This window comes from Takifugu flavidus, chromosome 3 (assembly GCF_003711565.1).
Source record: "Takifugu flavidus isolate HTHZ2018 chromosome 3, ASM371156v2, whole genome shotgun sequence".
Classification (NCBI taxonomy): domain Eukaryota; kingdom Metazoa; phylum Chordata; class Actinopteri; order Tetraodontiformes; family Tetraodontidae; genus Takifugu; species Takifugu flavidus.
This window is the reverse complement of record NC_079522.1, coordinates 10,867,264-10,887,544: the sequence shown is the minus strand read 5'-3', so window position 1 is coordinate 10,887,544 and position 20,281 is coordinate 10,867,264. Positions and strand designations below refer to the sequence as shown.

Here is a 20,281-nt window from a genome sequence, read left to right as displayed (position 1 = left end):
ATATATATATTTTTTTATTGTTTATAGGTTATTGAAAATGCCAACTGAGTTATTTGGGAAACGTGGGTTCAATTACAGACTGTGAACACACACTGGTGTTTCCAGGCCGGTGCCTTAGAAAGTCAGACAGTGGACAGTGTTTGTGTTTCTACAATCTCGCTACGCTTTCGTTGACACGGTTGGTGTTCAGGTGGCACCAGAACAAATGGCTCTGATGCTCCCAGTGTCCGGGGGGGCACAGACCTCTGCAGCTGCACTGTGCTGCTCTTCTTCAGACTGAAGGAGGGTCCAACTGCTGTCAGCACAGTATTTATGACTCTCACCATTGATTTACCTCCGCTGCCAAAGCTGCTCTTATCTGATCCTTCCATGGCTTCTTATCAACACATTCAATCATTCATGGCAGAGTTTCAGGTTTGGAAGCATCGTCTGCTCTCATACATTCATGGAGAAGCAAAAACTGGAAGTCATGGCTGTGTACTTACGAAAGCAGAGTCCAAAGCTGACCTAAGACGCTCCTTTTTGGTGTAGAGCTCACTGTATTCTGAGCACCATAGTACCTGTACCTGCAGAAGTGTAAAGCGACACAGTGACACACTGGTGTTGTGATCTGACATGTCATTCAGGTATGGGTGTGGGGCTCCTGTAGTGTGGATTTCATGTTGTTCCCATTTATGCTCCCAGCCCCCCCTCCCCGTGGACCTTTCACACTCGCCGATCTCCTCCTGGTGGCCCACTTCCTCCCACACACAGCCCAGTGAAAAAGTGCTGGCTCCACCTTTGTAAGACCAGTGATAAACTGGTAACAGCTGTGATCAATGATAGACAAATGGATTTGTGCAGACGTTTTGATTCCGAGGTCAGGCCCCTCCGAAAGGTCAGCTAATGATTAACGGAGAAAGAAAGAAAAACAATGCTGTTGCAGAGGTGATCAAGATGGGCAGATGTGGAGTAAAAATCCTACCCTTAAATACCGGGTATGTATCATATCATGCTACAAAAGTATGAAATAAATACACAGTTAAAAGATGTTATTTTACTGCTCACAGTTGTGTTTTAATTGCACTCCTATCAATCATTTCCCTTTCATCTCACATCACTGCCCCACTCTCTCTTGTTTTTCATGCATTTTCTTCTTCACTACACATGTTAATCCTTCTTCCTCCTCTCTTTAAATGCTCTGCAAAATAAACATTAGTTTTGCTGCAGCTATTAATCTTCCTAATGTCTTTTCCCTCTGTGTGTATGTGTGTGTGTTTGTATGTGCATGCCTCGGGTTCAGAATTCACCCATTTATGTTTGTCGTTATAAGTGTCGTAAATTGAACCTTCACAAAACCTTGAGAAATGTGCTGTAATTGGTCTACACTCCCCAGACCTTAAATCTGCTCCTCATATTCCTCTACAAACTGTTTTTAAGGAAATTCCTTGTCAAGTACTATACGTTGTGAAGTGAAGTCCTCCAATTCATACTGGGACTGTGCAAGTCATCTCAGTCCCTGAAATACTCTAAGTTGTCTTGAGTCCTGTTATTTTTGTCCTTCTATGGAGAAGGCCAGTCCACGGAGGTTCTCCAGAGCAGTTTTTCTTTCATCAGGGGTGTAACTGTCAAAACAACCGCCAAGCATAGTGTTAAAATTTGTTGAAACCTTCAGTCAGAGAAAGTAAAGCTGCATTTCCCCAGTGCTGTAGGCACATGGAGTTCAACAGTCATGGAGGAATCAAGATATCAACCAAATAACAACTTTTTGGAACCCTTCCCAAAACCTCTCGACATGGAATCGTCACTCGATTACAAGTTAGATCACTTGAAATACATTGTGTAATGTAACCTCCTTGTTGAAGCTACAGTGTGTCACACTGCTCTGGGGACCCACTGCAGCCCACACAGCTCAGCTCGTGTGAATGCAGAAAATAAAGAGGTTGAAAAATGTTCCAAGATATACTGCACCCACTGATGTGGCGGAGCATAGGTGAAAAAAAGGAAGCCCGTAAATGTAACTAAGGGTAATTATTTATCCATAACATTTTCTAATGCATGTTAATATTTAGCCACATTTGAAATGGTCAGCTTTATTTTAAAATTGTTCATTTTAGAAATCTACTGCTAATAATAGCTACAGCAATAGCAAATTAACTTTAGAGTTTATACAATAAAATGTACTTTATGTCATCATTGCCTTGTCTGGACAGGCACAGAAATAACATCATGTGTAACATGTATTACATTGCGATTGACAACAGCATGTCGACTGTTTCTTTGTGACTTGCTGATTCTGCTGACATAGTCAAGTGCTGTCTCTTTTCTTTAGAGAAGGTTTTCACCGCTTCCCCTTGCCAAGAACAAGGGGTAAATGAATGGGGAACGGTAAGACGAAGGGCTTAGTGCTAAGGGGTAGAATTGGGATTCAGCCTCAATGTTTTTTGAAAGGTGGAGTCTCACCTGATTGACAAAAGTTTCTTGTTGCCATCTTCCAACTCTCTTCCCTTTAAACTATTAATCCTAGCAGGTGTTATAACATAAATTTGTGACATATTCATACCCTAAAACTATGAAAATCAGATTTAGAATCCATGGTAACTCTTGACAGATCAATCTCTTACCTCTCACTCACACAGTTATAGCTCTGATCTGAACACACCCACAGGCTGTCTTTTACTGGTTTTCTCTTGCTAGACAAACTGGTTGGGCATCCACTGGTGTATTCTCAAAGAATGTGTTTATTTAAAGCACAACCCAAAAATGTGTGTGTTGACAGTAGCGCGGCAGATTTGGCTGAGATTCAGATAGAACACATCACAGCAAAAGTAAGTCATTACCTTCCACAACACACCCGCCGTCCTCTGCTCCATACACGTGTGCTTTATGCTGTAACTTAGAGTGACAGGATTTTTTTTTGCTTAGTAGGATGGGAAGACACGGCAAAATGGGAGTTTAGGTGAGAAGCTGAGGCACCACTAGTTTATACTTGGTGTGAATATAAATTGGCATTCACAATTTTTCATGTTTCCCTTTAATCAGTTGCAGATTGTAAAATCCTCCCACGAACAATTTGCCAAATTCGCTGAAAAATTGCAAATGTGTCTCAACACCAGCCAAGCAACAGGGCTATCACTAGCTTTAAAGTTACCCAAGCCTCTCCTGATCTCCAGCTCAGGAGGCTGGAGGATGATTTACCGTAATCTCCACTGATAAATACACATGCTTCTTCAGAAACTAGCAAATGAACAAAACCCCCAAAGATCAATCCAAATACTTTGCAGGCATCAACAAGGACATGTCAGAAACAAGAAGAGCTGTTCAGACGATTGACTAACAAGGATGACGAGCCCAGGGGGTCATCTGGTTATGCTAGAAGTAGACGGGCTGCGCCACAGGCGAAGATGGCTGACAACAGTACACTGGGTGTTGCTGCCAGTTCAGGTGAAGTATCACCAATAAGGTGAATAATGAATATATTCAATTTTCTATTCTATCAAACTGTACTATTTTAAATAATATACAGGTTTAGACTTACTGCTTTTGAGCCGCCACAACATGTCACTTTCTTTACCAAGTTATCGCTTCACAATGCTCTGGTCCTGATTCAAGAGGGGGATGAGTAGAAATGGCTTTCAACACCCCCTCTGGTTATTGTATCTGGTCAAAGCTTTTAGATCAATGCCACTGCAGTCTTTCAGGCCCTCATGAGCAACATTCTCATGGACGTGTTGAAGCATCATATTTGAAAAATTCTTTATACTGTAAAGCAGTGGCAATTTTATGCTGCATCAGCATCTTTCTTGGGATACTTCATGACTCGGGAGGGCACCCAGATGAATCCAGAAAAGGTATCCGCTGTTACCTCTTGACCAAGTCCCAATGTTTCATGGATTTGTAAACCTTTAATGGATGGTTCTTATGGAATTACAGTTCAATGGCTGCTTCTCTCAAAACACACTAAATTGCTTTTCCAGGTGAACACTGCAGACAGACTGTTAAGCCCAGCTTCATCTTTGTTCCAGTCCTCCAGGTACTTGATCAGGAGGTCAATTTGTGGTGGAGGTGGATGCCTCTGATGTCAGGAGTTGGGGCTATGTTGGCTCAGTGAGCAACTAATGATTCAGAAGCGTGTGCAAAGAAGCAGGGGTATGGTATCATGAATAATCATGATACCATACCCCTGCAGAGAGGAATAAGGATATCTGCAATCAGGAATTGTTGGCAGTCAAGATGGCTCTGGAAGATTGGTGGCATTGGCTGAAGGGAGCCAGGGTGTGCAGCACTGCAGACACTAATCAAGACCCCCAAATGCAAACACATGACTGGATGAGGTTAGAAATAAGATTTACTGAAAATTTGGTTCAAGGCAAAACCAAGTGGTGGTGGAAGTAGACAAACACAGTCAAACTGGAGCAGGCTGGGCAGTGTGAACAGGCATCCGAAAGGCGATCTGCAGGAGAGACTAACAATCAGTTCTGAACTGAAACAGGAACGATGAAACAAACTTACATTCAGCATTTTAGGAGCCAGGCTGTACCACAGGGGGTTAACAACAAATTGGCAATGATTGGGGAGTTGACCAGGCTTTTAAAGCGAACGGCAGGTGTGAGTGATTGGCTGGAGATCGGTTTCAGGTGTGCGTTGATCGCCCGACAGGGAAGAGTCTGGAAGCCGCTCTGCCTAGCCTGAGAATAGAGAGTGAGATCTACCACTGATGGCCAGGCTGATCCCAGGGCCTGGCCGATGGTGGTCTTTTTGTTCCTTGCATTAAAGCCTGTGGTGCTGCAATTGTCCCCTACCTTAAAACCTACTCCATTCAGGTATCTAAAGAACATAAGAGGTTTTTCATCAAAGGATTTGGTGGGCCGCCCTGAAAGAGGGGACTCGAAACTTTGAGGAGGGCTGTCTTGTATGTGCTCAACACAAGTCTTCTCACCAAGTTCTTTCAGGCCTCCCTCTACCAGTTCCTGTTCCTCACTGCCTTTGGTCCCACATTTCCCTGGACTTTTGACAGTATGACCCAAACAGGCAGCATCGATAGTAGGGACCAACTTCTTTAATCTAAGACGCTCTGCCAATGGTCATACATTTGGATTTAGCATTTACCGTACGGTTAATCCTCATTTAAAAATTTGCTAATTTGAATGGGATTAGGACAAGGCTGTCCTCTCAGGCCTCCGCTATTTGCCTTTTCTCTTTAACCACTGGCACAAGCAGCTCACCTATAATTTCTTCAGTTTTTATTAGAGATCATCAGCAAATACATTACAGTTATATCCAGAGGGTAGCAATTCCAAGGAAACTTTACTAAATGACACATTTTGACATTGTCTATTTGGAGATTTGACCTTTGTCATAAATATGTGACTGAGGTTTGGAGTTCTGGATCCTGGAAATGGGTGAATAATATTTGGGGTGTTATTTTTTTCATGATTATTTACTATTAATTTATTTCAGTTGTGAGTTCAGTTGTATATGTATTTAACTACATATCTTGATGATATATTTGATATATTTTTGGCATGTGTCCATCTACACGTTTCTTTAAAATAAAATAGAAATTTGATCACAAAAAAACAGCTCAAGAGAAAGGTAGCCCAGGGATGCAACAATGGAAAGTAAAAGCTGTGTTTTCTTAGTTTGTTGAAGATGATCCTATTTTAATAAATTCCACAAAGCATAAAAGATAGGAAATAACTGAAAAGAAGTAGGTTAAAGGAAGAGGAACATGCCCTCTGTGCAGTCATGCGGATTGTGGTGATTGTGTGACTGTGTGACTTTCTTCTCTGTCATGTGAACAGGAACTGGGTTGAGTGAAAACTCTGCCGCTAACACAGACACACATTCACCAGAATCAAATCAGATGTTGGTGTTTTTGCATAAACCATGCAGTCACATATTGTTTACATTTGACTCAAATTAATCGTGCACCTTCATTTTTCTTCATATTGTCTGACACTTCTCTTGTATATAATTTTTCATTTCTGTAATGTATATTGTACATAGTAATGTACATAACATAAGAGTCTTTTTATTTATTTTTTTCTTTTAGTACTATACTGTACTGTACACCACGGGCTACCGCTGTAACATGTGAATTAAAATTTTCTGGAACTAATTGTTTGTTTATAATTTACACTGTTATAATAGAACCAGAACAAATTGGGTTCCTGTCCCATTTCTGTAAAAATGTATCAAATTCTTTATCAATCTCAATAAATTTAGAATGTTTAGCCCTGAAGTTGGGGGAAGAACTTTTTTATTTTTTCCTTTTTTCCCTTTTTCTATGCTGCTACGATGTGGCTCATCCTGTCAGGTATAATCGGATATTGGCATTTGTCCTGAACCTGGACACATCCAGCATTCACCAGGACTCCCATTGTCTCTACTTGCTGAAGCCTGCTAGTAATAAGCAAATTTAAAGTAATGAGCTGTGACATCAAGGTGGATTTGAAGTACAGGTCCCAAAACTGGCAAAAACTGCTACTACAGCAATGGCTTAAAAAGATCTGCTATTGAGAAAATATACTGCAAAACTTATTCAAGTTTATAGCTCTTACGCAACAAGGCTGAAAGAAGGTGAGCAAATACTAAACTTTCTATTTAAGTCCTTTTCAGTGGCACTCACGGAACGACTTTACAGGCACATTGTTCGATATTTTCAAGAAATTCTTTGCATTATGGAAGGTTCAGATGCTACATGTACAGACAACACCTCTGTATGTCATCAGTGTATAAATATTTGCCTGGATAGCTTAGATATGAATACATGTGTTTTGCTCAGCAACCAGGAAACGAGTGGTGATATCGCCTTCCGTCCGTTTAGAGTTTGCCACAATTTGGCGGTAAAATATTATCAGTTAAGAGTATTGAACTGAAGAAAGTGGGATTTGGGATTTTTAAACATCATCGAAGATGTAACCCATCAACAGGGATGTCAGGACTACTGAATGGAGGGCATTTCTCATTTATGTGGCATCATATAAAGTTTTTAATACTTTACTATTTCAAAATTGATTCAGACCATGGAACCGCTATCTAGGTGGCGTCATGTTATTTTTGTGTCTTTCAAAGATGCCAGGCAGTGAGTGCGTGTGAGAGGTCTCAACTGCGGGAAATGTATGACGAGGTGGGGCAAACTAAATCAAACGAGGAATAAACAGAATCCAAAGTCCCCATTTTAATATAACAATTTCCAACTAACCAAGAATTTATATTTAAAGCGTCGGTTGAATGGAGCACAAAACCATCATCGTTACTATTGCAGTTTTTTCTCCCTGCTCAACAGTCGCAATCCCTGAACTGCTTTGATTGAAGCTTTTTTCTTTTGAAATTTGATGTTGCAGTTTTGACAGCCAAATGCTAACCAAAGGGCTTTTTGGACCTGAAGAAAAAAATAGAAAAATGAGAAAATCTGTAAGAAACCTTTTAGCAAAGTATGGTTTTATTTCTCTATTTGTATGAATGAAATGCACACAGAGCAGCAGTTCATACGGAATACATCCAGAATAGTGTCATTAAAATGTATCAACATAATGCATCATGTAACTATGGTTGTGGAAAAAAATCACCTGCTTTACAGAAAACACAGATGTTCACTTCTATTCGGAGCACAGTTGTGTAAGCCAGGGGACGACATTTTGAAGCGTGATAAAACTAGGTTATTGATCCCTGATTATGCAGAATCAAAGATGGATAGATAAGGATAGACTCTCCTTTTGAATGGATCTTTCCAATATCTGGTTTATGCACACAAACAAGAGCCTAGTATTACTTTAAACCAAAAAATCTGATAGAACTTAGCCATAAGAGCAAAAACAAGATTGGGGCATGGGTACCTTTCTGCACAGGATTTAAAAAGAAGGTACGGTAAAAATCTCTGCAGGCTTCCAACAAAACAGGAAAAACTTTCAGTCCTCACTGAAGCTTTCTGTTGTTTCTAGCTCCCACAGCTGCATCAGAAACCAGCTGAATAACCTCAAATCAATGGAGAAACAATAAAATTAAAAACAGAAATCACACTTGTTCCTGCTGAAGGAATTTAAAGAGTTTTTTCCTTTTGATGCGGATCCACAATCCTGCAGCAGAAGTGAGACTCGACATTGTTTAAAAAGAAACAACAGTTTGAAAAAAAAATCAGTTTGAGATAAAAAGTAAGGCGTTGGAATTCGAAGCACAGATATTACAAAAATTATATTACACACCTTCAATAAATAATTTATTAATAAATTATGCTATTTAAATATAAGGCTATTGACCAAAAACCGCTCCAAAAAACAAAATCAGTTGTTTTGTGACTGCACTGTCATTTATTTGGCATCTACTAATGTCTATGGTCAACAAATAATTACTTTACACGTGTGACTAAAAGAGGATCTGGAACGCCTGCATTCATTTGCAGTCAGCATTCAAACGTCTAAAGAACAAAGGTAAACAAACCATTACTGACAAAGAGAATAACACTAAAAGTTATGATTCATCTTGATGAATGTTCTTAGTTTAAAAAAAAAAAAATCAACTGGACTTCCTCAGTTCTGAAAAAGCCTCCTGGATAAGAGGGGAAACTTTTTTGAAAACAGTTGATTCTTTCAAATTTGTTTTCAGTGGTCCCATTTTCAAATAGAAAAAAAGCCCAAACCTTTAATTTCCAATTTAGGGCGCATATTACATATATAGATAATTATTGGTTGGTGCTGCCTGAGGAACAAACAGAGAAACTTACACATATATCATTTGTGAGGTTGTTCAGAGGTGGCAACATTTTCTGTTGCTTCTCAGATCAAAAATATGAACCTGAATGAAAAACCTGATGCGACATGTACGAAGCAGCCAAACATTCTAATGGGTCAGCACGTTTCTGGTGGAGGATGGTGGAGTCTATTCTAAATCTGACAGCACATCTGTAGCAGATTTGTCTTGTGATTGTTTGTGACAATTAATGAAAAATGTTTCCAGTTTATGTGGTACTTTTCCCACAGTCCTGCACAAAGCCATATATTTGGGGGACCTACGCAGAATATCAACCTGGATGCAGTCAATGTCACCTAGCAGAATTGCGAAAATGAGGAGGTGGAAGGTTAGACCTGCCTGAATCGACAGCCATTATTGTCTGAACGACAGGTTATTTTGCTGACCACAGAAAAAAATAAAAGTCCAATTATCTACTAGCAGGACAAAAAGCAGCTTTAAGGCTTCAGCGGCAAAGAGGATGGCAACATGCTCCTCTTGTCAATGTCTTCAATGTCCAAAAAGAGCCCCAAAACAAGTCTTTTTAAACTCTTTTTGGACCTTCTCCTCCAATCCAGGAAAAAAGGTAACAGCGGTTGTCGGTCCTGCATTTCCTTATCTGCTTTCTGGTCCAGCGCTCCGTGCAACAGCTCCAAAGCAGTAAAGAGGCCAAAAAAAATAAAAAATAAATAAAACATGAGTAAAAAGATTTAAACCACAGTTGAAATCCTCATAAACTAGAACAATTGCAGAAACTGGACCTGGAGGGTCAGATCCATCACCAGTATCAATCAGTTTGATTTTTTCCCAATCAGTCAGATGAGATGATGGAAAATGAGAAAAGAGGGCCTGGTCCTGGCTGCAGGAGTGTGTCAGAGGCAATTCTGAGGACAGGGGTGGGTGGGATTGGTGTCATGGGAGGGTGGTGCTACTAGGTTGATGGGCCCCTTGATAGGATCACCCTTTGTGATGTCATCAAAACCCTTCCTGCTGGGAGAGTGAACACAAGGAAGATATATAAAGTCCACAATGGTTAACCAGTCTAATCAGATAAACTCTGGTATTCCACTGGGGTGAACTGGTTCTGCTCCTGACAGGGCAGGGAAAGGTTACACTTCACTTTTTTCAAATTTTGTTATGTGGAAGCCTTCAAATAATCTCTAATCAATCTAGGTTTAACAACACAAAATCCTGCCAGGCTGTCAGGGTTGACCTGGATGGTGGTTGGGAGACAGTTTCAGGTTGTATGGCTGGGTTCAGCTCAGGGCTCTGGCTCATCCTAGAACTAGGTTTTAATCTAGAAGTTGATATTGGAGTCCACAGCAAAAATGTTTCCCTGGTCTTCTCCAGACCTTTTCTCCAGAGGCCCTTCTTTGGACATCAATGTTTGGTTTTTAAAACCTGACAAAATCATTCCAAATCAACTGAATTTTCCACAGGTGGACATCGGTCACATTGTAAAAACATCTCAAAGATGATCTGATGAAATGGAACCCACCCCCCTCAGACCAATTCTGTTTTCATTCTGGAATATCAAATGCAGTTTGATCGGAGAATATTTGATGTTTTTCAGCTTCACAAAAGGCTGCAAGATATCTAAATGTTTGACCAACAAAAGTTTGAGCTCACCAGATCTACACTGACCCATCAACACTGCTGTGCTTCTCTGATGTTGTCGGTTTAAGTCACTGGCTGAGCCATCGTGCCCCTGCTACCCCTCCTACACACCCCACTGTGGAGGTGTAAATCAGAGCATGGTGTTATGCTCCAAACCCGACAGAAGTGAACTCAGCTTAACTGCTGAGAAGTCTGGGTTCATCATGTGGGTTTGGAAGCCCCACAGGTAGAATGTGGTCCTTTCAGCCCTGTAGGTCTGGAGGTCAGGGCTGAAAGGACATTTGTGCAGAAGAGAAAAGTCCTCCATATTTCCACAGAACACATCACACAGTGCTTTGCAGCGGGCAGGATGGTCATTTGAAATCACTGTGCTGAACTCTAATTTTAAAATGACTTTTCAAATGATCACAAGTCTTTATTTCACAACAAAACGGATCGGATTTATGTGCTATGACACCATTTTAACTTTGTTGTAAAATTAATTCAAAATTCCCCTTTCAGGCAAAGATCATGTTGATATCCACAGTCTCTTCTTCATCACATCAGCTGACTTTTAAGTCTGAAAGTGGATGATTTTTCAGACTGGAACACTTTTCTACCCAGAATCGGCACTCGTAATCATCTAGTGACCTTTTTAGTGCCTCCTGGTTCAGAACATATACATGACAGTAGGTTTTGTAAACAGAAAGAGGGCCAGGACATGGTGCTACGATGTTTAAAATATATATTTTGGTCTGTGTACACAAGTGTCTGGACTTAAAGGAAGCCTTACCATCTCCCGTTGTGTTTATCTCTCGGTGCACTGACGGCTTTTGGCTAATCGCGTCAGCAAGAGAGCACATCGTTTAAAAACTGCAAGAAAAGAAAACAACACAGGATGTTGATCCAAGCTTAGAGAACATGCAAAAACATCTGTAAAAAAATAAAATAAAATAGAGCATCACAAAAATATACTGTCGGTTTAATCTTGCAGGGTTCGCGCAGGGGTCAAAAGAAAACTCAGGAAATAAAAACAAATCTGCTCACTTTTAAGTTCATTTACCCTCACATCAGTAACATATAAGAGATGCTTAGAAGCATCCTACATCAAAGAAATGCTCAAATTTACCAGGCAGGCAGGTATCAAAGGGTTAATAAAATTGCATGCCATTCATAGGTGGAATCAGCTGCCTGTTCCAAACAGCGAGGGGCCCCGTATTTCAGTCAATCATGTGGTTCCAGATCATGGGTATGGTGCGGAAAACAAAGCAGTGCCTTTAAAAGTGTATATCAAACCTTCCAAACCACAAACCCTAATTCATTCAAAAAAAAACAAAAAAAACACATGACTCAAAACAAGCCTTATCTGACAGCAGCAGAGAAACATGCAAAATTCCACTGCAATGTCATAACGACTAAAGAAAGGGTTGCGTCGATCGTCCAAGGGCAGCGTCTGCTTATAGTTTACACTGCATCCAAGTTAGCACATTTGTGTATGCGAGGAACATCTCACTACTAAAATATTTCACAGTTGTGTTGATTCACACGCTTCAGTTAAAAACAGGCCACACATTTTCAAAAATTGACTATGTTGACTTGATCAGATTTTACAAATTTCAACACCATGTTTTGATGTTCCCCATGTTGTTGAAGACTGATAAAATTCTTCTAAATAACCTTATTTTGCACAATGGAAGCCAGTGTGACTCCGTGTTGCCCCCTTGGGCCACATTTACAAGACGCTAAGGGCTGCAGCTAATGCACTGCTCATCAGTATCACAGGACATAGAAACCAGGCAGAGCACAAGTCAAAACCCAGTCATGTTGAAGCACTTTAAGTTCTAATGTCGCCTTTTTTTTTTTTGTAAATGTTGATACCTTAAATATCTTGATGTGCACAAACAACAATAAATCAAGAAAAAAGACAAGAGCTGCTGGAGCAGTTTGTTAGAGATTTGCAGCAGGAACAGACTTGTTTCCACACACACACACACACACACACACACACACACACACACACACACACACACACACACACACACACACTAATGTTGACACATTGAGCCGCACACTCTCTCAAAGATAAACACAGCCTGACGTGGGTGATTGAAGATCTGAGGGACTGCTGCTGTTCGGACATGATTCTGCTGATAACAACACGCAAGCGCAAGTGTGTATGTGTGTGTGTACGTAAGTGTACTTACAGGCAGGTGTTGTACAGTCTCTGGTGGTGTGGTACAGTTTGTGGAAATATCTTCTACACTTTTTGTTGACATAAAGAGGACCTGAGGACATAACAGAAGGCACGTTCAGGAGAACAACTATTTAGCTAGAGCTTGAACGGAAAGGTCAGGGTGGAAGATTCGATCATGACATTTGTAGTCAACGGCAAGGATGAGGTGACGGACGACAGGCAGATGCAGGTCTAGATCAACATCGAGGTAGTAGAAATGCCTACTCAACAGATGAATGCAGGCTTGTTGGACACCTGGAGGAAGACTAATGCGAAACAGGTGGTTGGTGGGAGAGGTTAAATAATGGTGGGGCTGATGGGAGTGGCAAGAACAGGTGAGCATCTATGGGTACAACAGCAGCAGGAAAACATGCATTTAAAATGAAAACCTTCTGTGTTAACCTTCAGAATATCAACCAAAGTGGAAGAACTTGCAGAAAGAGACCAAGACTAGCCATCTATCTATCTACTGTATCTATCTGTCTGTCCGTCCGTCCGTCAGGTTCTGGTCTTTCTTGCTAGAAACACATCCAGCACAACAACCTCTTCCTCCTCTTCACCTCTCACATACTTTTTACCGCCTTCCATGGCCATGACCCACAGTAACAACATGACCATTTCCAATAAAACTCCTAAAAAATGTGACCTTCCTTCTGTCCTCTGACACAGGTCTGTGGTTTCAAGTTCCTGTCCGCACCCATAGACCAGTTTTCCCAACATCAAATAACTGATCGGACCATGTTTACAGGGGCATATGTGGCCAGAAAGAAAGAAAAAAGATTGCTGACTGCAGGGATGTTCTGTTTCTCGGCTGTGTTTCTTCTCGTACCTGTCAGGTGTCTGATGAACTTCTCCTTGTGTCGTGGATCTCTGGAGTTACCTTCTGAAATAAAAAAAATAAACAGCAGTGCTATTAAACTAATTCTGAGAAGGAGAAGGAGTGGTTGATGCTCAGAGGTAGCCATTCTTAGACATTATCACTGCCCTGGATTTTTTTTTAAGGAATGATGCAAACAGAGGCGCCAAAGCTTGTGATATCTGAGGAATTATTATCTCCAAGAAGGTTATGAGACAACTGGTATTTGTCTGTCTGTTTTTCTGTAAACAAAATTACTCAAAAAGTAACAAATGGATTTTAATGAATTTTCAGGAAAAGCTGATCATGGTCCAAGGAAGAGTTAATTAAAATTTGGTGCTGTTCTGGATTCCGGAGGGACTTTGACCTTTGATTTTTCAAAGATAATAGGGCAAAATCAAACTGATCAAGAATACTGCGTTTATTACTGCTGCAATTATTTAGTATAAATCTGGGTGTAGCAACATGTGGGAAAATTGCGCTCTGAGTGCTTTTTTCCCTCGTTTTATTTGCCTTCTACAAACATACTGACCGGGTCCCTGGTGTGACCTGCTCCCCCTCTCCAGACTTTTAGCTGCGTGTCCAGATACTTCCGAAACCGTCCTCGTCAACGGATGTCGGCCGACTGTTTCCAGCACTTTGCGCATCTCCATTCGACCGTCCGCTCTTGGGCCAGGACCGCTGAGCAAGGCAGCAGCGGCGCACCGGCCCGCTACCAGCATGAGGATGAGGAGCGTCGGGAGAAGCATCACTGAGGGACCTGTGTGTTCACAACAGATTAGTCGATCGTTGCCCTGATCGGCTTGGACAGATGGGTCTCGCCGTTTCATCGTAGACGTTCACGCGCCCACAAGTTAATTCAAAAACCCCTGCCTGCAGAGTCTAAAAAACAAAACTTAAAAAGTTTGCAGGACAGTTGGGTTCAGCAGTTACCTCTGACCCGATTTCTGGGTTCTGCCGAATCTTTGGTGAGTTTTCTGGGTCTTCTTCAGTCGGACCTCTCTCGGGGCGGTTTGTTATCCCGGGTTCGTCTCGGTCGAAGTCGCGTTTGGAGCACCAGAGCCATGTGGCATCTTAGAGGCGCGCGAATCAGTGGTGGAGCGCTGGGAGTGTGGAGGGGTGCACCTTCGCAGTTCTCATTGCAGAGGTCACCTAGAGAGGCTTATATCCACCTTTACCTGACAAAGCCAGCCCACCCCGACCCTAGGGAGAAATCGAACTCTGTTGTGATCGAGCGGTCGGTCCGGCGGATCACGTCTGATCTCCTCTGTCCCGTGCGGTGATCACTATCTGACTGGTCTGTATGGGATCTCAGAAATATAAGAGAAGGTGGAGGAGGAGGAGGAGGAAGAGGAGAGGACAGACACGCACACGCGCGCCCAGACTTTGAATATCTACAGCAGCCCAGCACTCCCACATAGTGGAAAGAATTCAGAAATGTTGGCGTTTCTCCTCTCATTCACGTGTGTCCTTATATCTGCCGTGTAGTTTTTGGATCAGAAATTTTCTCCTTTGGTATATTCCCCATAATATTCGTCTCCCTAGGGTCGGAATTTACGCACAAACGTGATGAGTGAAAATTCAACATGAACAGGTGTGTTTCTTTAATTCTGATTTTAAATAAGTTAAACAACTCCTGGAATCTGTGCAAACCAAAGGCTGCTGCGGCGTTAAAATTTCAAAATAATCGAAAATGCAGTGACAGATGGGGGTCAAATGTCAGAAAAGGAAAGAGGTAAAGTACATGTTTAACGTCCTGCAGAGGCAGGGTTATGCAGCACGTCTGTCCTCTGTAACTGTCACATTCATGTCAAACACATTAGACACACAACACACAACACAACATTAGACCTGAAACTTTTACTCATTTATTACAGTTACTCAGAAAATTATAAAACATCTAACTGGTGAATTGAGGCCACTGCAGCTGCACTGAAAGTTAATTATTCATATAATTTTTTTATTAGTGAAGTAAATTTTTAATCAATTATCTACAGACATAATTCCAGTCATATCGTTTTATTATCTTGAGCACTTGTTTGGAATTTATTCGGATCATTTTGTCTCTATTAAATAGTACACAAAAAGTTTGCCTAAAGGTATATTTTTAAACCAAAGTATGACATATTTCGTCTGTGGAAACTTGATTTGCAATTCAATTATAACACCAAGCAGCTCCTTTTGTGAAAACATTAATGCATTAATGATAAATAAATACAGTTTTTACACAATCTTGGGTCCCAGCCGAGAGGTGACAATGCAGTTGAACCCTGGAACAGAGCCCACCAAGCCTTCCACTCCTTCCCTTACTGGAGTTTCACAAGGTGACATGCATGATGGTGAAGATGGCGACATCGTGTAATGAGCCAAAATAAGTGGACATGGCAGCGGTGACGCCATCCTCATCCTCGACGTTCTCCACAGGGGATTATGGGTCTTCAGCCAGGGTAACCTCACCACTACCTTTGTCACAGGAGAGGACATAAATGTAATGCGTTCTTGGTGATTTCCAGAAAACAGTTTTGTTTTCGTGATCAGTGTTAGTCATTGATCATTTATAGCTAACATCTCCTTGGGTGTGTCCACTTCTTGCAGGGGTAGATGGTTTTTCTGGATCAGACCCGAGTCACTAAAGCTTTCATCAGCCCCACTTTCAACCAGCAGTGGCTGTGGGAGGAAGCTGTGAAATGAACCACTGGAAGTCTCTCATGTAGTTCGGAGCACTGAAGGTCCGGGCACTGCTTCACAATGTCTGCATGTTCCTTCAGAATGCAAACTGGGCCACTGATTGGTCTCCCTGGCAAAATGCCTGAAGCTGAGCTTCAGGCTCTCTGCCTCTGACCGGGAGGTCAGATACCGATCCCAACTCATGAGTGACCAAACTATAGTTGGAATGCAAATTGGGACGTTGGCTGGAGATGGCCATGGCCCATGTAGGCACCAAAATGGACATAATATATGCTACTTTAACTGAAGGTGTTGCATAGGTAGTAGTCTGTGAACATTGGTGGCTAATTGATGCACATGCCACTATCTGGTGGGAGTGGGAATGAATGTTTACCAGGTAAAAGGCAGCATAGCCGGGTTAACCACCGGTGGAGAAGGAGTTGGAGGAGGGATGACTGGAGCTGACGGCCACCAGTCACTCACCGTGCTCGGTCATCCCTGAGGACAGCAAGTGGAGGCGGTCTGTTCAGGAGCCTAGAGCTGCATCACACTATTGCACCACTGCTTTCTGATTAGTAAGAGGGTTGAACACGTCTATCATCTAACATCTATCCTAAATTGAGAGATTTCCAACTGCTTCAGTCTAAGTAATAAGCAATTTGAAGGTCAGGTGGTTCATTTTTCTTAGTTTATTGTCATGGAAAGCAAGTAATTTTTGAGTCCAGTACTGAAGTCAATCACAAACATGCTGAAACTTAACAGTGAAAACTTAACAGAGAAATCCTTTTGGGTCATCTCTTCATCATGGAGCACTTTACGGATAATTTAAAGGGGTTTTGCAGCTAAAGTTGCCCAGTGTTGTTACTGTGTCAATGTTGACATGGAAACCAGATTACTGTCCAGTCCTGCTCCTTCTCAATCTTTATTTCTCCTTTTCTTCTTAAAATACAGGTACCGGTACATTTGAGCCACAGGCCAGATGTCACTGAAGGCAACTTCCCGAGAGGTGCGCTAAATTCCACAGATGAATGATGAACATCCTGAGATGCGGGTTTCTTTAGCCTAAGAAAAGAGTTTCCAAAGGTCAAACTGTTGATTTGTATAGCCTTGGATCGTCCTTGAAGGTTTTATGGAGATTACAGTGATCGTCCAGTAAAATGTTCCTTGGTAAAAGAGAAAAGCCAAACAGGGTCCTGGGTGCTCAAGAGAATCTTTCACGCATGTAACGAGGGTTCATGAAACCACAATGGGAATACAACCTTCCCACTGTCCAGGTTTGGACTTTTCCCTCACGCTTTAAGACGTTTCTTGGGTTTCTCGGAGCCTTTCACATTTTCTCAATCAGATGGAAGCGATTTATATTTGGACTTTTGTGTTTTCGGTGGTTTGGGGCCTTATCTTAAATCAAAACCTAAGCAAGAAGAGGTCCCAGATGTTCTGATTTGAGAAGTAACAAATTGTCTCATACTGGATTTCTCAGGTTAAGCAATGAAGACTGGGAACCAGTTAAACTGCCAAGAATTCCCGAACTTAGACACGCCACTTCTCGTAGGCAAGAACAAGAGTCCGCTCTCACAATTCCATCCGTATTTGTTCATCTGCCTTATCAGATATTAAACCACTCAGCTTGTTTGCCTGCATGAGTGTGTGTTGGTGGTAAATGAAAACACAGTTGCTCATTAGCATGTAATAGTGGTCATTTGTGGCAGTAGAAATGTGATGGAATGTAAGAACAGGACTCGTGAGAGGTCAGATGCATACATTTATAAACACACATTCTGTATATGTAAGTGCAGAGTGTGTTTATTAATGTATAAAATGGAGCACTGATGGGCTTCCACACTTATATTTCTACAGGGATTGAGGAGACATTTTCACAGGAGTGACAGCGGGTGTCTCAGAGCAGGGGCCACTTATTCACCTTCTCACGAGCATCGGCTTCGCTCTGGATGTATTCCAGCCAGTTCTGGACTCCTGGATCATCGTTTACATGCCCTGTTTTGGAACTTGTCCAAGACCCTTCCCAAGAGGACTTTCAGCATCTGTGAGGACATGTTAGCCCTGTTTAACTCCATCATTATTCAGACTGGACTACAGGGATGTTATTAAAACCTCCGAATGGATAAGAAGTCTCTACTTTTCGATAAATTAGAACCCAAAGACCTTAAAAGGGCCTCCAAACTAAAACAACAAAACCCTTCATGAAGAATAGTGGTCCTTCAGGATTGGCACAGCACAAGACAAATCCCTAAAATGCCCCGAAACCCTCAAATTGAACCTCTTGGTCCTCAAAACTTGTTCTTAACAAAAGCTAAAGATTGGTGATTTCACAACACACAGGAGGCAGAGGCCTGAAACACTTGTCTGATGCCACTGCCCGGTGTGGCCCTCTCAACAAAAGCTATGACATATGGATTTACAAAAGGAAGCATGAGTGCACATCATCTGGATCAATCGCATTTATTTGCTACATTAGGAACGTAAAGGAAAAAAGACTTAAATTACGGTATTCCCAGCCAAATAATTTGTCTTACTTCATTCAGAGGATTTCGTGAGAGACTGTGGGAGGATGGAAAACATGGCAGAATTTTGGTCTTTTCTATTAGTTCTGCGCGGACAGCGGTTGTTATGGATTATGTAATAATGTTTGACATAAAATGAACAAGGCTGAGCAGCAACTTAACTGCAAACACATGTCGCCCTTTGGAATGGACTTTCATATTAATACACATTCAATAAAAATTATTTCACGAGTGAGTCATTAGGATAAACGCTCAGGGAAATGGAAATGCTGCCGGGTTGACATGAACATTCAGGATTCCAAACCCACATGAGGGCAAAAGGTCAGCAAGACAGGGTCCCCAATAGGCAGTAACATGGGAATAAACACACACAGAAATGATTAACTAAAAAGTCAACATTAAACAAGGTTTTTATTTCCTTATTCTGGTTTAGTAGACCAACAACTTAAGCAGATTTTGCCTCCAGCATCAGATCGACAAAGGTTATTTTAAAAAAGGTTTAAAATATTTTGGAAAATACTCACGAAGGGGTCAAAATGTCTGAATTGTAAAGTATATTTTTCCCTGTAAATCTCTCTTCATTTGTCATATATTGTCTACAGGCTGTTTCGTTCTTTTTGTCCTTTGCTTCAGAACAAATCCAACCAGTGAGCAGCTGCTCCGTCTCCTGGCCCATCAACCACGTGTCCTGTTTCATCCCTGGAATCTGGTTAACATAAATAAAAGGTTTATATCAACAAAAAATCATGTGACTGTTTGTCTGAAATGGGAAGCAATGTCAGCAACAAGTGTTTTATTTTTTTTATTTCTCTAGGACAAACTCAACAATGCCGCCATTTGTCTCCCTGCTTCATCTGACTGCTGCCACAATCTGCACACATGCACAGCTCCTCGCATTCTGATGAACAACGGCTGAGCTTTATCTCTGCAGCACCTCAAGGACTGCAGGATGAGGGGTTTTGAGAAAGGTCATCTAAAAGCTGCCAAACAACGCTATAACTAAGCCCAAATTTTTAATTTCACGGTACCCAAATAACTGTTCTGAACCCTCCCGTGACATCTTCATTTTAACATTATCTTGGACTCATGCCCGACACAATTTCTGTCAGACCACAGTTAAAACCAAAATAAATACCATACTGAACATCTCAAATCCGATTTTTGCAGCATTATCGCAGCAACACTGGCACAATCTGCTACTGTATTTGTGACAAATGACTTATCCCTCTGTTGGAGCTTGTTGACTTTCATCCATTCTTTCAAATAAACTGCCAGAAACCCTCAAACACTCACAGATCCATGTCAAACCTCACCAGAAACCTGTGAGTAAATGTTCAGATTTCTGACAACATCTTAGTAACCGGAGCAAGTGGCAGGTCACCATCACGACACTTTCACAACAACTAAAACAGTGGACAGATAATAATCTGTCTATGCAAGAGTCAAAGAACTTCGTGAAGATCAAGAACATCATGACAATCAAAGGTTTGAAGGTCTGCATGGTCATCCACCTTGGTCTCAGAGCACCACTCAGTGGTCAGAGAGGTTAATTGTACCTTGATTTGAGCCAAAACACATATTTACCCCGCAGATGGAAGACACCGGCCTCTACTTCAGAACCGTGGGGGTGGCCTACAGGTGAGAGCAGAACTTCCCAGATGAAAAACAATCGGTCCAATTGAGGTTTTGACAAATTCT

The 20,281-nt window shown here is 41.6% G+C and overlaps 1 protein-coding gene and 1 long non-coding RNA gene across 2 annotated transcripts; one reads left to right on the top strand and one right to left on the bottom strand.

Moving 5' to 3' along the window:
* Nucleotides 1-7,168: 7,168 nt before the first annotated feature.
* On the bottom strand, nucleotides 7,169-14,710 carry LOC130523010 (ALK and LTK ligand 2-like). The gene is made up of 6 exons (XM_057027939.1): nucleotides 14,328-14,710; nucleotides 13,927-14,154; nucleotides 13,368-13,421; nucleotides 12,510-12,590; nucleotides 11,099-11,178; nucleotides 7,169-7,366 (listed from the first exon to the last, which is right to left on the bottom strand). The coding sequence occupies exons 2-5, from the start codon at nucleotides 14,141-14,143 to the stop codon at nucleotides 11,114-11,116; spliced, it is 417 nt and encodes a 138-aa protein (XP_056883919.1). The 5' UTR covers nucleotides 14,144-14,154; nucleotides 14,328-14,710; the 3' UTR covers nucleotides 7,169-7,366; nucleotides 11,099-11,113.
* Nucleotides 14,711-14,831: 121 nt separating this feature from the next.
* Nucleotides 14,832-19,860, top strand: LOC130522447 (uncharacterized). The gene is made up of 3 exons (XR_008949629.1): nucleotides 14,832-14,988; nucleotides 19,217-19,309; nucleotides 19,398-19,860. It is a non-coding gene; the product is annotated as an uncharacterized LOC130522447 (long non-coding RNA).
* Nucleotides 19,861-20,281: the final 421 nt, after the last annotated feature.